Raw genomic sequence first — 19,709 nt, forward strand, 5'->3', positions numbered from 1 at the left:
AGAAAGAGGGAGGCAAAGAATCCAAAGCAAGACCTAGGCCATGAGCTGTCAGCACAAAGCCAGATGTGGGGCTTGAACTCACGATCCATGAAATCATGAGCTGAGCTGAAGTTGCATGCGTAACCACTGAGCCACCCAGGCGCCCCAACTGCTCAGGTCTTGATCTCGCTGCTTTGTGAGTTTGAGCCCTGAATGCTGGCAGCACAGAGCCTGCTTGGGATTCTCTCTCTCCTCTCTGCCCCTCCCCCACTTGTGCTATCTCTGTCTCTCTCAAAATAAATAAACTTTAAAAAACACAAAACTTCCTTTTCTTATTGGCCTTCTCATTTAGGCAGTCTCCTGGGTCCTATTGCTTTTCACCTGGAATGTCTCTGACCTGACCTGACCTTCCTCAGTCACTGCCCAGTCCAGGGTCTCATCTCTCTGTACCTGAATAGCTACAGAAAACCCTCCTGTTCCGAGTTCCCCTCACCCCCACCCCGCTGCCCCATGTGCCAGATTACCTTCTCCCTGAAAGCCTTCCGATGCCTGGTCGGTTGGCTCCCTTTGCCCATCTTCTTAAACTAAAAACACTGTAACATCTTTAAACTTTGTGCTCTTAAGTCAATAATATTTAAATGCATAGGGCGCTTCAGTGGCTCAGGTGGTTAAGTATCCAACTTCAGTTCAGGTCATGATCTCACAGTTCATGAATTCAAGCCCCAGGTGGGACTCTGTGCTGGTGCTCTGTGCTGACAGCTCGAAGCCTGGAGCCTGCTTCAGATTTTATCTCCCTCTCTCTCTGTCTCTCCCCCTGCCCTTGCTCTGTCTCTGTCTCTCCCTCTCAAAAATAAATATTAAAAAAATAAAAATAAAATTTAATGTTTTCCCACACTGACATTTCCTTTTAAAAAAAAATTTTTTTAATGTTTTATTATTTTTGGGGGGCGGGGGGGAGACACAGACTCTGAAGACATGGTCCAGGCTCTGAGCTAGCTGTCAGCACAGAGCCTGACCCGGGGCTCAACACCATGAACTGTGAGATCATGACCTGAGCTGAAGCTGGACACTCAACAGACTGAGCCACCCAGGCTTCCCTGATAATCCCTTTCTATCATGACCTCTTGCCCTTTCCCTTGAGGAGCCCATCTATCTGAAACTTCTTAGGACCTGATTTTAGCGAAAAGCTACAACATTGTTTTTTTGTTTTTGTTTGTTCATTTATTGAAAACACCCCCACGGGGTGCCTGGCTGGCTGGATCAGTCCATGGAAGAGATTACTCTTGATCTCAAGGTGGTGAGTTAGAGCCCCACGATGAATGACAAGATTACTTAAAAAGAAAATCTTTAAAAATGAATGTATGAATGAACAAATAAAATATCTCTAGAGTTTACCCCCTAAGCCCTCTTGTTTCATGACTACTTTTCAACTATTAGCATTAGCACCACAACAAGAGTGGGGGTGGAGCAGAGAAGGGAGAGAGGCAGGGAGGAAGGAGAGAGGACCCCAAGTGCAGACAATCTTGTGGGGAGCTGGATGCAGGGCTTGAATTCATGAACTATGAGATCATGACCTGAGGTGAAATCAAGAGTCAGATGCTGACTGACTGAGCCGCCCAGGCGCCCCACCCTAGGTGATTCTGATGCAGCTGGTGGGGACCACTGACCTAGCGCCTGGTCTTCAGATCTAAAACAAAGTAAGATAGAGATTTTTTTTTAAAGAACTTAATGGAATATAAGTTATTATTTAAGTGTAAATTGTTCTGTTTTTAAGATTTTATTTATATATATGTTTTAAGTTTGTTTTGACAGACAGCATGAGTTGGGAAGGGGCAAAGAGAGAGGGAGAGAAAGAGAATCCCAAGCAGGATTGGCACTGCCCATGCAGAGCTCAACGTTGGACTTGAACCCATGAACCATGAGATCGTGACCTTAGCTAAAACCAAGAATCGGATATTTAAACAACTGAGCCATTCAGGTGCCCCAAGATTTAATTTAATTTAATTTTATTTTATTTTATTAAAAATTTTTTTAAGTTTATTTATTTTGAGAGACAGAGAGAGGGAGCACGAGTGGGATAGGGGCAGAGAGACAGGGGAGAGAAAGAATCGGCACTGTCAGCACAGAGCCCAACATGGGGCTTGAACTCATGAACCGGGAGATTACCACCTGAGCCCAAACCAAGAGTTGGACCCTCGACCAACTGAACCACCCAGGCGCTCCCCTAAGATTTTGTTTTTAAGGAATCGCTACACCAATTATGGGGCCTGAACTTACAACCCTCAGATCAAGATGGAGCCAGCCAAGTGCCCTGGTTCATTTTGAAGACAAATGTTAATACTCACTAAAGGCCTCCCCACCTCCCTCAACCCCCCAGGCCCTCATTTCTCCACTAAAGTCTTTTTTTTTTTTAATGTTTTTTATTTGTTTTTTTGAGAGCACACACAGGGGAGGGTCAGAGAGAGAGGGAGGTACAGAATCTGAAGCAGGGTCCAGGCTCTGAATCAGCTGTCAGCACAGAGCCTGACGTGGGGCTCAAACCCACAAACCGTGAGATCATAACCTGAGCCAAAGCCTGACGCTTAACCGCCTGAGCCACCCAGGCGCCCCTCCACTAAAGTCTTTTAACTAGAATTCTGCTACTAACGATATTTTTTTTTCAGATTCTTCTCAATTAAGAAAATGTGTTCTAAAAGAAGAGCCAATTAAACAATTTTTAATTCATTTGTCTCCTCCTAGTGGCAGGCTTTTAAATATTGAGCACAACGGCCTATTTATATTTCTTAAAAAATTATATTTCTGATTTTTCATAAGATTCCTCTTATTAATTGCAGTTAAATCAGTTGGCCCTCCCCCACCAAATCCCATAGATTCTTCTCTATTTGCTCTAATTGTAGCTGTAGAAAATCATGTAATTTGTCTCCAACATGGCTCTTAAACCAACTTATAAATATTCCCTCATTTTGTTACTTCTTAGCAGTAGAACCTCATTATTTAGAACACTAGAGGGGCGCCTGGTGACTCAGTTGGTTAGGCAGCCTACTTCAGCTCAGGTCATGATCTTGCAGTTCGTGGGTTCGAGCCCCGCGTTGGGCTCTGGGCTGACAGCTCAGAGCCTGCAGCCTGCTTCTGCTTCTGTGTCTCCCTCTCTCTCTGCCCCTCCTTTGCTCACGCTCTGTCTCTCTCTATCTCAAAAATAAATAAAGGTTAGAACACTTAGAAAGGCATTTTCTTCCCTTATGGGACTGAAGAAAACCTGACCGTTATCTTTTATCTGCTCCCCCCCAGCCCCTTCTTGCAATGCCCCAGTAACCACTGTACTGAGACAGACATGTTACCAAATCTCTTCTCATTTAGCACTTTGAACTCTTAAGCTCACAGGTTATAATTATGTGAGCAAATTTCTTTGACTCTTAAAACCAACCGGACAAGAATTGACTTTTTCAAAAAGATTTTATTAATATGACAGGATAGTTTATGGAGATACTAATACCCTACATTTCCCCCTTTATCCCTTCCAAGCAGGTAGCCAGGCCATTTTTATTCCATTGTCTCAGATGTCTAATGAATGTAAAGCTGAAGCTATTTGAAGACCCTGCCTTTTCCTGCCCATTGTTAGAGTCTGAGCTCCCTGAAGCAATTACGCTAGATGTCTGAGAAGAAAAAGGGGAGAGGGTGCCTTTATTCAGAACTGGAGGCTGGGAAGGAGGGTAAACTGGTGTGTCCTCATTCCCCTCACAGCGCCCTGGACGGGTGCCAAGATCTGTGCTGTGCTTAGAAAGGCACATCGAGGTTCCCAAACCCAGCAGGGATTCCCATGCTCTGGGAAACTACTGCTAAGAAGTAACAAAATGAGGGAAAATTTATAAGTTGGTTTAAGAGCCATGTTGGAGGCAAATTACATGATTTTCTACAGCCGCATTTCAAGGATCCGAGGGACTTCAACCATGGGAATTTTAGGAGTAATCAATATGGGCTGAAGACTGGAAAGTTCTCTCCAAATAGGGTGTAGGGTGTAATATCTGGGACTTTAAAGGAAAGAAAACGGACAAAGACTAAATTTTCCTGTCATCCTGTTAAATATTAAGCTACATTTTTTTTAATTTTTTTATGTCTTTTATTTATTTTTGAGAGACAGTGCGAGCAGGTGAGGGTCAGAGATAGAGGGAGGTACAGAATGTGAAGCAGGCTCCAGGCTCTGAGCTAGCTGTCAGCACAGAGCTGGACGTGGGGCTCGAACCCATGAACCGCGAGATCATGACCTGAGACGAAGCCGGCTGCTTAACCGACTGAGCCACCCAGGTGCCCCTAAGCTACGTATTTTGAACATCATTCTTGATCGTAATTACCTCTTGAGACTGTCATGAGGCTTAAAGGGTTAAAACAAGCAAATGACCCTTGACCCTTACCAACTCCCCACAACCTCCTCCAGCTTCATCCTTAAGCCATGTTTTTGGATCTGGGGCCAAATTCTATCTCTGCTATGCAGCTGCCATAGTGTTTGGCCCCCAGGTGGCCTTCAAGGATTTTTCCTTATTCATCTAAGCAATTTTTCTTCCCTATTCTGTTTAAAACAAGCAGCTTCTATTATCGTTGTTGTTTTTAATAACAGCAATATTAAGATATAATTCACATACCGTAGCATTCACTATTTTATTTTATTTTAATTTTTTAATTTTTTTTTTAAATTTATTTTTGAGAGAGAGAGAGAGACAGCATGAGCAGGGGAGGGTCAGAGAGAAACAGAGACACAGAGTTCGAAGACAGGCTCCAGGCTCTGAGCTAGTTGTCAGCATAGAGCCTGACGCGCGACTCGAACCCACGAACCGTGAGATCATGACCTGTACCAAAGACAGAGGCTTAACCACCGACTGAGCAACTCAGGCGCCCCTAGAATTCACTATTTTAAGTATATATACAACTCAATGGTTTTTGGTATTTTCACAGAGTTGTGCATCCATCACCAGTAAGTAATTCTGGAATATTTTCATCATCTCCCAAACAAACCACATATCTACCCAAAGTCATTCCCCTCCCCCCAGGCCTTGGCAACCAATAATCTACTTTTTCTCTCCATAGGCTTGCCTGGCAGGACATCTCCTGTAAATGGAAGCATTCAAGGGGCCCCTGGCGACTCTTTATCTCAGGGTTGTGAGTGTCAGAGTCCCACGTTGGGCTTAGAGATGACTTAAAATAAAATAAAATAAATAAATAAGTGGAGTTATTCAATATGTGGCTTTTGTGTCCGCCTCCTTGGCGTAATGTTTTCAAGTTCATCCATGTTGTAGCATGTATCTGTACTGCATTCCTTTTTTTAAAAATAAATTTTTTGACGTTTTTATTTATTACTGAGAGGCAGAGAATGACAGAGCATGAGCATGGGAGAGGCAGAGAGAGGGGGAGACACAGAATCCGAAGGAGGCTCCAGGTTCTGAGCTGTCAGCACAGAGCCCAACACCGGGCTCGAACTCACAAACCACGAGATCCTGACCTGAGCTGAAGTCAGAAGCCTAATCAACTTAGCCACCCGGGCACCCCTCCTTTTTATTGGCAAATAAGATTCCCTATGTAGATCTGCCACCTTTGATTTACTATTTCCACTTTTAAAAAATATTTATTTATTTATTTTTGACAGAGACAGAGAGCATGCATGTGAGTGGAGGAGGGGCAGAGCGAGAGAAAAAGAGAACCACAAGCAGGCTCCGTGTTGACAGAGCAGAGCCTGATGTGGGGATTGATCCCATAAACCGTGAGATCAAGACTTGAGCCAGAACCAAGAGTCAGACGCCCAACTGATTGAGCCACTCAGGCACCCCACTTCCATCTTTTTAAAGCAATCTTTACACCCAAGGTGGGGCTCGAGCTCACCCCCTAGATCATGAGTCAGATGTGATGTTCTAGCTCTGCTGAGCTAGCCAGGCACCCCTATTGCTTCCATTTTAAAGTAAAGATAATTTAGTCTCTTTAAGTTGGGATCTGAGACTTTTTATCTTTTTTAGGATTGAGAATAGAATTTTTTTTCTTTTTAAGTAAGCTCTATGCCCAACATAGGGCTTGAACTACAAAATCCAGAGATCAAGAGTTGCATGCTCTCCTGACTGAGCCAGCCAGGCACCCTAAGAATAGAACAAATTAAGAATGAACTCTGGGGGGCAAGGGTGGGGTAAGGGATGCACGCCTGGGTGACTCATTGGGTTGAGCATCTGACTTTTGATTTCAGCTCATGTTATGATCTCATGATTCATGGATTCGAGTTCCTGAGTCGAACTCAGCGAAGGCATCACAGAGCCTGCTTGGGCTTCAATGTCTGTCTCTCTCTTTCTCTCTCTGCCACTCCCCCACTTGCACATTTTCTCTCTCAAAATACATAAATAAGCTTAAAAAATAAAAAAAAATAATGTATTCCAGGGGCACCTGGCTGTCTCAATCAGTAGACCATGAAACTCTTAATCTCATGACTATAAATTTGAGCCCCACATTAGATGTAGATTACTGAAAAAAAAAATCTTAAAAAAAAAAAGGAGTCCAGTTACAAACCATTGAAATTCCTCCCAATCACTAAAAGTCTTCTTTTGCTCTCTCTTTCACAGTTGATGCTGATAGGTTTTTCTGCCCAGTAAATATCTGTTTTACTGTTCAAGATGTTTCAAACTTTAAGCTAATTTTCAAAGGGCATGAGCTCTAGGACATAAAACCAATACTATAATGTCTCCTTTCCTCCCAAGGGAATGGTTTTCTAGTCTGTGTGCTATATTATAATATTAAAATTACTTTACAGATTTTTGTATACATACAGAGATGTTTTTGTAAATACACAGAATATCTCTGAAAGTATAGTAAAATGGTTGCCTATGGAAAGAGGATGTTGGGCGATAGGGATGGAAAGATAACTTCTCCATATCCTTTTGTCAATTGTTCAAAATAAATAAAAATAATAATTACTTTATAAAGAGTAAACAGGAATAACCTTGATTGGAAATATGAGGCTGTTTATTTGAAAGGGACATTTTTTTTTTTTTTTTTTTGCCACTCAAGAGGCTTTCTCCATTTTATTTCTTTGGGAAAAGAAAATGAAGTCTTTCCATCACATATGGTAGATATATATATTTATATATGTTAATTTCTTTTGTGGTTGGAAGTCCCAAAGCTGAGTCTGTTCATATATTTTTCTTTTTTTTTTTCCTATTAATGCCTTCTCTTCCCCCTGCCCCTCTGGCCTAGGCCCAGGTTCTGGGGCAGGTGCAGTGAGGGGGTGAGTGGAACGGGCAGGGATTACCAGGATGGCTCCCTCACCCAGTTCAGAGATCTGGTGAGGGTCACCGGAAAGGGGCTGTGCAGAGGGGCAGTGGCCTCGCAGAGGGGCACTCTTGTTTTTGTGGGGGACGCACAGCTCATTAAACAGTCACCAGTCATGGGAGGAGGCTGGTCACAGGTTAGGGAACTTGCTCACAGTAGTTGCCAGCTCTCTCCACCCTGCCCTCCAAACCAGTCTTGTGGGTGGGAGGAAGAGAGTGAAAAGAGAGAAATACAAGGGTTGAGGGCCAAGCCTCCTCTAATTTTTATTGCTGGTGAATTAGAAATTTGCCTTTCCCTTTCTATCTTACAGAGATAGACTCTGAGAGGATACTGAGAGGAGGGAAGTGACATTGCTGTCCCAGCCCCCACCAATGGCCATGCCAGGCCTACCCTGGGCAAACCCAGGGTCCTGGGAACTCAGAGGTTCAGTGTTCCTCTCAGGTCAGGCAAGGGCAATCACAACCATCCCTCTCGCCCCCCAAAACAAAGGCCTCTGGCTCAGGCTTGGGCCCACTGGAGCTTGGAAGTGGGCAGTGCACCAAAGATCAAGCAGAATTTTCTACTGGAAGAAAAGGTGAGGTTTGGGGGAAGAGGCGGCCTAGGACGATGATGTTCTGAGCATGAAAGCAGAGGGAGGCTGGGGGAATCGAGTGGGAGAAGACACAGGAAGACATCACAGACACTCATATGACCTCAGAAACTGGGTAAGAGGAGTGCCTGAGAGGCAGGTAGCACTTAATAGCTGTAGTCAGAGCCAGACAGTGGCCCTGGGTGTGGGGTGAGCCAAGCAAATGGGGCTATCACCCTGTGGGATCCTGGCCAGAAGGGTGGGGGTAGAGCTAAGAAGCCTCCAGGTGAACCTTCTGAAAGGGACATCTTGAATTGTTACACTGACCTTGCAAAACACTTCTCATTCCTCAAGCCTTTGTGTCTCTGCTGTTCCCTTAACTAGGATTGTCCTTCTCATTATCTTTCCTTTCACTCCAGTAAAATCTGATACTTTGTGTAATTTTTCAATTTACAAGGCCCTTTTTTAAAGTTTATTTATTCATTTTGATAGAGGGAGAGCCTGAGCCAGGGAGGTGCAAAGAGAGAAAGACAGAATATCAGCTCAGAGTCCAGTGAGGGGCTTGAACCCATGAACTGTGATTATGACGTGAGCCGAAACTAAGAGTCAGATGCTTAACCGTATGAGACACCCAAGCACCCCAAAGAAGCACTTTTAGATACGCCCAATAATGGGATAAATTTATTTTACATGTATTGTCTCATTTAATCCTCACAATAACTAACTTGCCTAAGATTTTCCTGCTAAGAATGCAGCTGAACTGGACAAGTATCAGACCCCAAAGCTCATGCTTTTTGGAGCTAGATCATCCTGTCTCATGTATAAAGATTATTTATTTCATAATCAGAAAAACTATGAGTTTAAGAAAATTCTGTTCAAAATTCCCCTTCCCAAGGTCTCTGTACTCCCCGCACAACGTTGGTAGTATAGCACCTACAACGACCTGTCCGATGAGTTATAATTGGTTAAGTCCCTTTCTCTACCCTAAGAGTCCCTGCAGCCGTCCTGCCTGAATCCCAAGCCCACTTTCTAGCGCGGGACTTTTTGCGCAGCGCGCGCTCGTTACGTGTTACACGGAAATGTGCCCTTAATTCGGCTCATGGAGAACTTGAATTGAGGGGTAGTGCTCACACGTTATTAAGAAATTTCTTTCCAAGAAATGTAGGCTCGGGCCAAAGCGAGGCCTCTCCCGTTTCCCTCCCACCGAGTGGTTTCCTCGCTCGCACCTGCTTTCTCATCTCTCTCCCCAGCCCTCTCCCCTAACCCGGGGCCGGGAGTCAGGGCGATTTCGGTCGCAGGCCGGCCCCAGCCAGCCGCCGCCAGAGCCCAGCGCCCGCTCACGAGAGGACAAGGAGGAGGCCTGGCCCGGACTTCCACGTGGCCACGGGGGCGGCCATCTCGCGTCCTGGCAGGCGCAGCCGCGGGGTCGGAGCGGCGGTGGAACCGGGAGCTGCCGCCCGCACTCAAGATGGCGGCCGCGGAGGGCGTGGCTTGTGGCTCGGAGGTTCCGGAAAGGTGCGGTATCATGGCGGCCCCCGAGGAGCGGAGCCGGGAGGACGAAGACGAGGAAGAAGAGGACGCGGTGAGTGGCACTGCGGAGGCCTGGGCGGCGGGGGCGGCGTGTGGGGCAGGGAGTCGGGACGCGGCCGGCGGGAGGGAGAGTCCCCGGCGCGCGAAGCCAGGAGGGCGGGCCCCGGCCCTGGCGGCTCCGCGGTCGTTAGAGTGGGGAAGTGGAGGAAGTTACCCTAGGGAACGTCGCCTGCTTCCTCTCGTCGAAAGCACGACTTAGTAGTGTTCACAAAGGTTGGGATGCTTGCAGTGGGGAGTTTTGGCTCCTCTTGTTAACGGCCTCTTCCTGCGCACTCCCGTGCTAGCATATTAACTGCTCTTTCTTCCACCAGGAGCAGTTGGTTTTGGTGGAATTGTCCGGAATTATTGACTCAGACTTTCTATCAAAATGTGAAAATAAATGCAAGATTTTGGTGAGTCGTCTAGAATTAAAGGATTTTTGTAGGTTTTCTTACATGTAAACAAGGATGAATGAAATACATACCCCCAAGGATCTATTCCTCGTTACAAAGCAGTGAATTCTGAGGACAGTTACCTAGAAGTACAAAGGGACTATGGGAAGCAAATGGGAGAAAATGCCACACTCTGCTTGAGTGAATGTGTGGCTGGAGAAAGTTGAAGATTTAGAGCGGGTAGCATTTTGATATGGAACAATATTTAAAGAAAAGAAACCATTGTTTCAATAGTGCGTTGGCGAGAGAAAACACAGTGAAGCGAGTTCAGATATGCACGCAGACGCTGCCTGGACAAGGGAGAGAAGACGCCTTACTGAGACTGAAAAGACCTCAAGCTCTGCTGTAGACTTGAGCTATGGTGTCATAAGTTACCATCCGTTTCATCACTTTACTTTAAAATCTTTGAGCTACTATGGACAAAACTGTTCTTAACTTGAGGATGTTGACTGAAATACACGTCACTGCTTGGATGTGACATAAGTGTTCTTCAGGTTGCAGCTGCTGTGATCAGAGCATTTTTAGCTTATTTTGTACTTGTGAGGACAAGCTCCAGAGATTCCTCAGTTGTGATCACTCTCCTTGGTAGCAAGGTTACAACATAGTGAGTGCTCTTTTCTTTTTTGGCTTTAATTGAGATATGATTGACGTATAACATTGTATTTCAGAAGTACAACGTAATGATTTAATAGTTGTATATACTGGGAAATGGTTACCACAAGAAGTCTAGTTAACTTCTGTCACTACACACAGTTATGATATTTTTTCCGATAGTGAATTTTTGTTTGTTTAAGTTCTGTGCCCATTGTGGGGCCTGAACTCGGGACCCGAGATGAAGAGTTGCATGCTCTACAGACTGAGCTGGCCAGGTGCCCTATCTTAATGAGAACTTTTTTTTATTATTAATAACTTTTTAAAAAATTTATGTTCAGGGGCGCCTGGGTGGCTCAGTCGTTAAGCCTCCAGCTTTGGCTCAGGTCATGATCTCACGGTTTGTGGGTTTGAGCCCCACGTCAGGCTCTGTGCTGACAGCTCAGAGCCTGGAGCCTGCTTGGGATTCTGTGTCTCCCTCTCTCTCTCACCCTCCCCTGCCTGCGCTCTCTGTCTCTCAAAATTAAAAAAATAATAATAAATATTTATGTTCAGTGTTCAAGTTAGTTGGCATATAATGCAACAGTGATTTCAAGAGTAGATTCCTGGGGCACCTGGGGGGCTCAGTAGGTTGAGTGTCCAACTGTGGCTGAAGTCATGATCTTACAGTTCATGAGTTCAAGCCCCGCTTAGAGTTCTGTGCTGACAGCTCAGAGACTGGAGCCTGCTTTGGATTTGATTCTGTGTCTCCCTCTCTCTCTCTGCTCTCCCCTTCCCACCCTGTGCTCTATCTCTCTCTCAAAAATAAATAAACATTGAAAAATTAAAAGAAGAGTAGGTTCCTTAATGCCCCTTACCCATTTAGCTCATCCCCCCTCAACCGCTCCAGTAACTTTGTTTGTTCTCCATAGTTAAGAGTCTCTTATGTTTTTGTTCTCCTCCCTGTTTTTATATTATTTTTGCTTCGCTTCCCTTATGTTCATCTGTTTTGTATCTTCAAGACCCCATATGAGTGAAGTCATATGATATTTGTCTTTCTCTGACTGATTTCGCTCAGCTCTAGTTTCATCCACATAGTTGCAAATGGAGAACTTTTAAGATTTACTCTCAGCAACTTTCAAGTATACAGTATGGTATTAAGTAGAGTCACCATGCTGTACATTACATTCCCAGGACTTATTTTATGACTGAACGTCTTTATCTTTTGACTGCCTTCACCCATTTCACCCAACCCTGAAAGGCTTTTTCTAATGATGATTTTTTTTTTATGATCCTGTGTTCTGCTGTAGGGAATTGACACTGAGAGACCCATTCTGCAAGTGGACAATTATGTCTTTGCTGGAGAGTATGAAGGTAGGAGAATGTCAGATAGATGAAACTTCTGTTTTTATATGCTTTTCACAGAAAGTCATTGTTATTTCTCAACAAATTGCCTTCATCTTTTCTGCAGACACTCTTGGGACCTGTGTTATCTTTGAAGAAAATGTTGAACATGGTAAGTGCTTGCAGTGCTAATTCAAATCTTTTTACTATGAAATATTACCAACTTATGGACAGTGAATGTTAAACGTAAATATCTCATGTATCCATTGTCTAGCTGTATCAAATCCTACCATTTTGCCATATAGTTAAAAAGATTCCAGATGCATTTGAAGCATCTTGTATACCCCTCTCTAAACAAATGACCCTGGGCCGCCTGGGTGGCTCAGTCGGTTAAGTGTCCGACTTCGGCTCAGGTCATGATCTCTCTGTTTATGGGTTCCAGCCCTGCATCGGGCTCTGTACTGACAGCTCAGAGCCTGGAGCCTGCTTCAGATCCTGTGTCTCCCTCTCTGCCCCTCCCTTGTTCGCCCTGTCTCTGTCTCAAAAATAAATAAACATTAAAGAAAACAGACAAACAAAAAAAAATGACCCTTTCTCTGTCTTGATAATCACTATCCTGAATTTGATGTTTTTCTTTCCTGTACCTGATTTTGTCATATATATATGTGTGTGTATGTGTGTGGATATATGTATCTATATATACAAACAATAAGTAGCTTTTTGGGGGGTATATTTTCTAACTTGATATAAATTACATGTATCATTCTAGAGCTTTCCATATTCTATAACCCTTTTCAGTTATAGATAGGTTTTGAGGTTTATACATATTGGTATGTATAATTCTATTTTCCCTGTTGTTTAGTCTTCTATTTGTGACCATACCACAATTTATTCTCCAGTTACTGGACATGTTGATCACTTCTCTTTTTACTATTAAATATTAATAAATCTGAAAAGTTACTGAATGCCTTCTATGGGTTACGCACTGTTCTAAATGCCACACGTATTAACTCATTTAACCCTCATCACACCTGTGAGGTAGATCCCATTGCACTCTTCATTTTATATTTGAAGACACTGAAGCACAGAAGGGTAGATAACATTCCCAGGGTCATACATAAAGTGAAACGGGCAGGATTTGAACCCAGGTTGTCTGGACCAGAGCCTCTGATCTTAATTATACATATTACCTCACTGCAAAAATGCTGCCGTGAGTATGTTTGTATCTCCTTGTGCATGTATGTAAAAATGTTTCTCAAGTATATACTTAGAAATGGAATTTCTAGATTGCTGAATGTGTGTTAAGTTTAACCATATGAAGTGACCAATTTGGACTGAATATGGACAGTTTTATATGGTTCAACCAAACAGGTATGACTATGATCCTTTCTAAAATTTATTCTAAGGTTTATTTATTTTTGAGAGAGAGAGAGAGAGACAGAGTGTGGGCAGGGGTAGAGAGAAAGGGAGACACAGAATTCAAAGTAGGTTCTAGGTTCTGAGCTGTCAGCACAGAGCCCAACGTGGGGCTCGAACTCACGAACTGCGAGATCATGACCTGAGCCGAAGTTGGGTGCTTAACCAACTGAGCTACCCAGGCGCCCCAACTATGATCCTTTCTAAAGTGTAGTATTAGTTACACTCACGTAACAGCATGTGCAAATTTTCAGTGTGCTTCACGCCTGTAGCTCCCTCTTGCCTGCATCCACAGTCTCCAATAAAGCTGTACCCCCAGGCAGCAAGTTGGCAGCAGGTTTTTTCCCTGACCCTTCTTTTGTGATTGGGAATGTCCTCACTCCAGGCTGCAGGCAGTAAGTCTAACTTTGGTGCTTCATTTTGAGTGGTAGAATTTGAGACCTCATTACCCTGTAAGGCCAGGTTCCTGGCTCCATTTCTCTACTTTGGGCCTAGAGCCTAACAGGCCTATAGCTTTAATTTCACTCACAGCTTTGTGTTTCGGTCCTCTGGAGATATTTGTTGTTTTTGAATCCAGTTTTGCCTTCAGTTGTTATGTATTTTATCTGTTACTTCTGTGCCTGGAGCAGGAGTGATGAGTTAAATCTTGAACTTACTATACTATTTCTACAGGAAGTAGTTTAGTTTGACTCTTTAACTGGAATTATTATTTAAAAAAATTTTTTGTTGTTTTTTTGGGTTTTTTTTTTTAATGTTTGTTTACCCTTGAGAGAGAGACAGAGACAGAATGTGAGCAGGTGAGGAGCAGAGAGAGAGGGAGAAACAGAATCCGAAGCAGGCTCCAGGCTCTGAGTTGTCAGCAGAGTTCTACATGGGGCTTGAACTCACAAACTGTGAGATCATGACCTGGGCCAAAGTTGGATGCTTAACCAACCTGAGCCACCTAGGTACCCCTAAAAAAAATGTTTTTAAGTTTACTTACTTAGATTGAGAGAGAAAGAGGACATAAGTGGGGAAAGGGCAGAGAGGGAAAGAGAGAGAGAATTCTAAGCAGGCTGAGCACCACCAATGTAGAGCCAGATGTGGGGCTCGAAGCCACAAACCACGAGATCATGACCTGAGCTGAAGTTGGGTGCTCAACCAGCGAGCCACCCAGGTGACCCTGAACTGGAATTGTTGAGGCTTAACATGATTATTTGATGGCATCAACAGTAAGTTGAGTTCATTTTATGTTCTAGGTGATACAGAAGGCAGTAATAAAACGGTGCTAAAATATAAGTGCCATACAATGAAGAAGCTCAGCATGACGAGAACGCTTCTGACAGAAAAGAAGGAAGGAGAAGAAAACATAGGTTAGTTCACTAAGTTCTCGGAAAGTAGGTGATTTAGGACACATTGCCGCCAGGACATTCCTGTACTTTGTAGGGATAGCTACGTAATGTGAAAGTTGAGGGTACTCTGTGAAAAGTACCAAAAGTAGATTTAAAATTCATCTGTTCGGGCGCCTGGATGGCTCAGTAGGTTAAGGGTCTGACTTCGGCGCAGGTCATGATCTCACAGAGATTTCATTCTTAATTTGCATCCACTGAGCCTTCTCCAGTGGCTGGTCATCTCAGAGTAGAGACTTTCAACTAGTGCTTCTTGCACGCATAGCAGGCACATATCTGTGGAGGTGAACAAATAATTACTTGGTAGTTTAAAAGCTCATAAGTGAAGTAAGAGAAAGACAAATGTATGATTTCATCTATACATGGAATATAAAAAACAAATGAATAAACAAAAAGCAGAAACAGACCCATAAATACAGAGAACAAATTGGTGGTTGCCAGAGGGGCGGGGGTGGTGGGATGGGCAGAATGGTGAAGGGGACTGGGAGACAGAGGTTTCCAGTTATGGGATGAATGTGTCACGCGAATAAAATGCGCACTTGGGAATATTCAGTGGTCCTGGAGTAGCGTATGGTGTACGTGGACAGATGGTAGCTACGGTTGTGAGCGTAACGGAACATAGAGACTTCACATCACTGTATTGTACCCCTGAGATTCGTCACATTGTGTGTCAACTATACTTCAATTTTTAAAAATTTCCTAATGAAAAAAAGTTCATTCTCAAAGACATTTCAAACTCTAGTAAACATGACCCTAGTAATGAATATTTGTGACTTGATTTATTGTGTTTTATGGAATAAACATTTGAAGGCACATTAATCATGTAGAAATTAATTATAGCAGTTACATATAAGTACATAAAAAATCTTTGTTCTTAACATGTATATCCCCAAACTAACACCATTTTTGGCATTTCATGAAAATAACAGGAAGAAAGAGTTACTTGAAGTTCTAGAATGGACTTGAAAGGCAGCTACATCAGACAGCTTAGCTATTCTTTTGATATTTAAAGCAGGAAGTTGTAGAATTTCTGTTCCTGTAGTCTTTAGTAAACTGACAGGTCAACCGTTCGAAGATTTGGGTAATTAAATACATTAGTTAGCTCAAGGCTATATTGGTTATGCATTGCTGCATTAAAAATTCCCTCCATTTTTTAATGGTTTAAAAAAACAACAACAAAAATATTTTACATAGTCTCTGTGAATCAGGCATTTGGAATCAGCTTGGCCAGGTGGTTCTGGCTCTGTGTCTCTCTTGAGGTTCCCATCAATACGTTGGCTGGGCTGCCGGGATCTGAAGGCCCGAGTCATGCTCGAACATCTGGATATAAGTTGGCTCACTCACATGCCTGGCAAGTTTATGCTGGCTGTTAGCCCGAGGCCCCAGGACCTTGCCTACCCACAGTCCTGCTCAAGGGCACCCTTGACATGGTAGCTGGCTTCTTCCAGATCAAGTGATCTGTGAGAACAAGGTAGAAACCACGATATCTTTTATGAACTAGCCTTAGAAGTCAGTCACCTTCTGTCATTTCTGCCATGTCCTATTTATTGTGGGAGGAGATGACCCAGGGACATGAATTCCAGGAAGGTGAAGATCTGTGGGGACCATCTTAGAGGCCACCACACATGGCAATATGCTGCAAGCAGAACAGAAGAAAAGGAGATGTGGCCCTTTCCTTCTGGGAGTTTGCGCTCTAAAGTAAATCACACTGAAACAGACGTGTGAATGGGACTCAACACCCATTTCATTCAACTCATTTTAAGTTTCTGTTGTGTGCCAAGTATTAAGCTATTTAGAAGATATTTTGAAGGTAGAGCCGAGGCTTGCTATAGAAGTTCATGAGCATCCATTGAAAATATTTGACTGAAAGGTCATAAGGATAAAAGAAGAGGGGCGCCTGGGTGGCTCAGTCGGTTAAGCCTCCGACTTCGGCTCAGGTCAGATCTCACGTTCGTGGGTTCGAGCCCCGCATCAGGCTCTGTGCTGACAGCTAGCTCAGAGCCTGGAGCCTGTATTTGGATTCTGTGTCTCCCTCTCTCTCTGACCCTCCCCCTCTCATGCTCTGTCTCTCTCTGTATCAAAAATAAATAAAACATTAAAAAAATTTTTAAAAAAAGGATAAAAGGAGAAATGATTAGCATTATTGAAGCAGTTCTTGATTATGGGGGGGTTCATTGATAGGTTAGGGCTTTGATTATAAGGCTGTGAAGGAAAACACTTTTTTAAAGATTTTGTGTTTTTTTTATTGTTTGGTTTTTTTGGAGCGGTGTCTCATTTCATCATTGGATGTTCCAATTCAAAATTACATGTGAGTGTTAACCTGAAAGACGGTAGGATGGTATCATCGATGATGAAAACCGAGGAGAAAATTGTATGGAAGTGACAGAATTTCCTATAAGGCATGAGGTGGCAGTGAGAGCTCAAATGATCTCGGAATGAGATGAGAATTGGACTCTGGAAAAGAGGTTTGGAATAGTAACTGAAGTTGATTAATTTTAGTGATTTGTTTTTTAGTGATTTATTTTTACAGTGTGAATTACTTAATTTTAAGTTTTTAATTGGAGTATAGTTGATGTACAATTTTACATTAGTTTCAGGTGTGCAACATAGTGATTTGATAATTATATACATTACAGAGTGCTCAGTATAAGTGTAGTTACCATTGGCCACCATATAAAGTTACTGTATATTACTGACTATATTCTGTCTTTAGTGATTTTGATGTTGCGTACACTATAGGCATTCCAAGATCTTCAGGTAAGATGGAAATTCCATGATTATTTATCAGTAGTTATGGACTAACATGTTTGTTTGTTTACTTGGGGCTTTATTTTGACGTGTATTCATTGGAAGAAAATTCAAGTTAAAGAGAAATATACTTCCGTAACTGAAATTCCTTTCTCATGTCTCTTTCTTGGTTGTCCTCTCATCCCTCACCCTCCCTGATTAGGTGGTGTGGAATGGCTGCAGATCAAGGACAATGATTTCTCCTATAGACCCAACATGATTTGTAGCTTTCTCCATGAGAGTGAAGATGACGACGTGGTAGCTTCAGCCTCAGAGAAACCTTTGGAGTTGGAGGAGCAAGAGATTCAAATGAAAGAGAATTCAAGCCTGACTTATGAACAGGCGAAACCACTGAACTTGGAGATAGAGAATTCTGGTTCTCTTATTGATACCCCTTCTTCTGAGACAGAAGGTTCTGTATTTATGGAAACTCAAGATACTGCCTTAGAACTCACTCCTAGATGAAATGTTTCTCATTATAACTAGTAACAAACTTTTGGAGTTTTTATATAAAATAATTGACTCTGTAGCTTTTCAGTTCACTATTTTACTAGTTTTGTTGACTATACACACATTTCCAACTATAGTGCAGTTTTATATACTAGAGTCATTAAGGACCAGATATGAATTGAATTTTTAAAAATATGATATAAATGACTATAGGAACCCTTCTCTGATAAGTCCTTTAAATTAGAAGTTTTATTAAAGTAAGTGTATACATTTTTTATTGCAGCCATCATAAATAACTCCAAACTTAGTGGCTTAAAGTGACGCAGGTGTCGGTCAGCTATCTGACGGACTGGGCTAAACTCAGAGTATTGGCAGGACCTCATTCTTTTCTGGAGGTTGGGGATGGGGGGACTCTATTTCCTTATTCATTCAATTATTGGCAGATTTCAGTTCTTTACAGTTGAAGGATCAAGCCCATTTTCTTGCTATCATCTGAGAACCATTTCCACCTTCTGGAGGCAGCCTACATTGCTTGGCTATGGTCTTCTCTTCAGAGCGAGTAACAGTCAAGTCCCTCTCACTCGCTGAGTCTCTCCTGCTTCTTCCATCATACTGTCTCTGACTCACCTAATTACCTGACCCAGTATCTGTTTTTTCTTTTTTCTCTTTTGTAGCAGTCCCAGAATTATGCAGGTTATCAGTGTGCCCATGTATATGCACATACGTGGCCTTATAACTAAGTACTGGCCAGTGACATGGAATTATGTGTTGAGTGATAGATGCTTCTGGAAAGTTTCCTTAAACTTTAAGGCAAACATTTAAGAAAAATGGGCCCGTTCATCTTCTTTCTCTTCCTGCTGGAACATGGATGTGGTGGCTAGAGCTTCAGCAGGCTTTTGGGAAAACAAAGTCCCCTTGGAAGTGGAAGCCAGGAGTGGCAGAGCGGCAAGATAGAAGATTGGATCCTGATATCTGCCCTGGACTGCCAAGACTAAAGAAGGTTAATAATAGAACCCTTTCTTTTTCTCCTTGGTAGAATGACTTCCAGTTTAACTTTTGGCACTGTTTTCTTTAGAAATCTATTAGATGGGAGAATAGAATGTCGACTGTGATGTCAGGCAATATTGTTTATAATAAAAATGACCCTTTATTGGTAACCTGTATCTAGATCAGGAAGACTATATGACAACTGGAAAATATGGACTGGAAACACTGTTTCTTTTCTTTTCCTTTTCCTTTTTCTATTTTTTTTTTTTTAATAGTCTCCATGCCCAATAGGAGGTTGAATTCACAACCCTGAGATTAAGAGTCACATGCTCTACTGACTGAGCCAGCCGGGCGCCCCGAGCACTGTGGTTCTTATTACAGAGATCCCTGGAAGCTACACTAATGGCTGTTTCAAGAGATGCTGGGTTTGGGGGGCCTGAAGTTTCTAAGCCAGCATGGCTTCTGCCCCCACCCAGATGATCTTGTTCCCTTACATCTGATCTGACATTATGGAAATGTTAGGAAATCTGCCCATTTGTTCATTATATACTTACATAGTTGATCATAACAAATTTGTTGACAGATAGAATCAGATAAATTACTGATATTATGTGGTTAGCTATTTAGCAGCAGCTAACGATTATTTAGAATCTACTGTTTGTGTTTTTGTTTGTTGTTCCTATGTGAAGCTAAAAAAACTTTAGGCTTGTATACAGTTCTCCAGAAATGTCACTGATTCTAGAAATGGACTCGCTGTCTCTCTTTTATGACTTCCACCATTCTTTTTTTTTTTTTTTTTAGGTTTTTGATTATTTTGAGAGAGAGTGGAGAGTGCGTGCACAAGCAGGGGAGGGGCCGAGAGAGAGGGAGACAGAGAAAGAGAGAAAATCCCAAGCAGGCTCC

General features: G+C 42.8%; 1 protein-coding gene across 2 annotated transcripts; it reads left to right on the plus strand.

Annotated features, from left to right (window-relative positions):
• Nucleotides 1-9,293: 9,293 nt before the first annotated feature.
• On the plus strand, nt 9,294-18,976 carry GTF3C6 (general transcription factor IIIC subunit 6). 2 transcript variants are annotated; one of them, XM_029944771.1, is made up of 6 exons: nt 9,297-9,425; nt 9,745-9,825; nt 11,745-11,808; nt 11,906-11,950; nt 14,433-14,546; nt 17,533-18,976. In XM_029944771.1, exons 1-6 carry the CDS (start codon nt 9,312-9,314, stop codon nt 17,832-17,834), a joined length of 720 nt encoding a protein of 239 aa, XP_029800631.1. In that variant the 5' UTR covers nt 9,297-9,311; the 3' UTR covers nt 17,835-18,976. The 2 variants fall into 2 exon arrangements, with proteins under 2 accessions (XP_029800633.1, XP_029800631.1); XM_029944773.1 differs by lacking the exon at nt 14,433-14,546 and having other exon boundaries at nt 9,294-9,425.
• The last annotated feature ends 733 nt before the right edge of the window (nt 18,977-19,709 follow it).

Source organism: Suricata suricatta, chromosome 7 (genome assembly GCF_006229205.1).
Source record: "Suricata suricatta isolate VVHF042 chromosome 7, meerkat_22Aug2017_6uvM2_HiC, whole genome shotgun sequence".
Lineage (NCBI taxonomy): Eukaryota > Metazoa > Chordata > Mammalia > Carnivora > Herpestidae > Suricata > Suricata suricatta.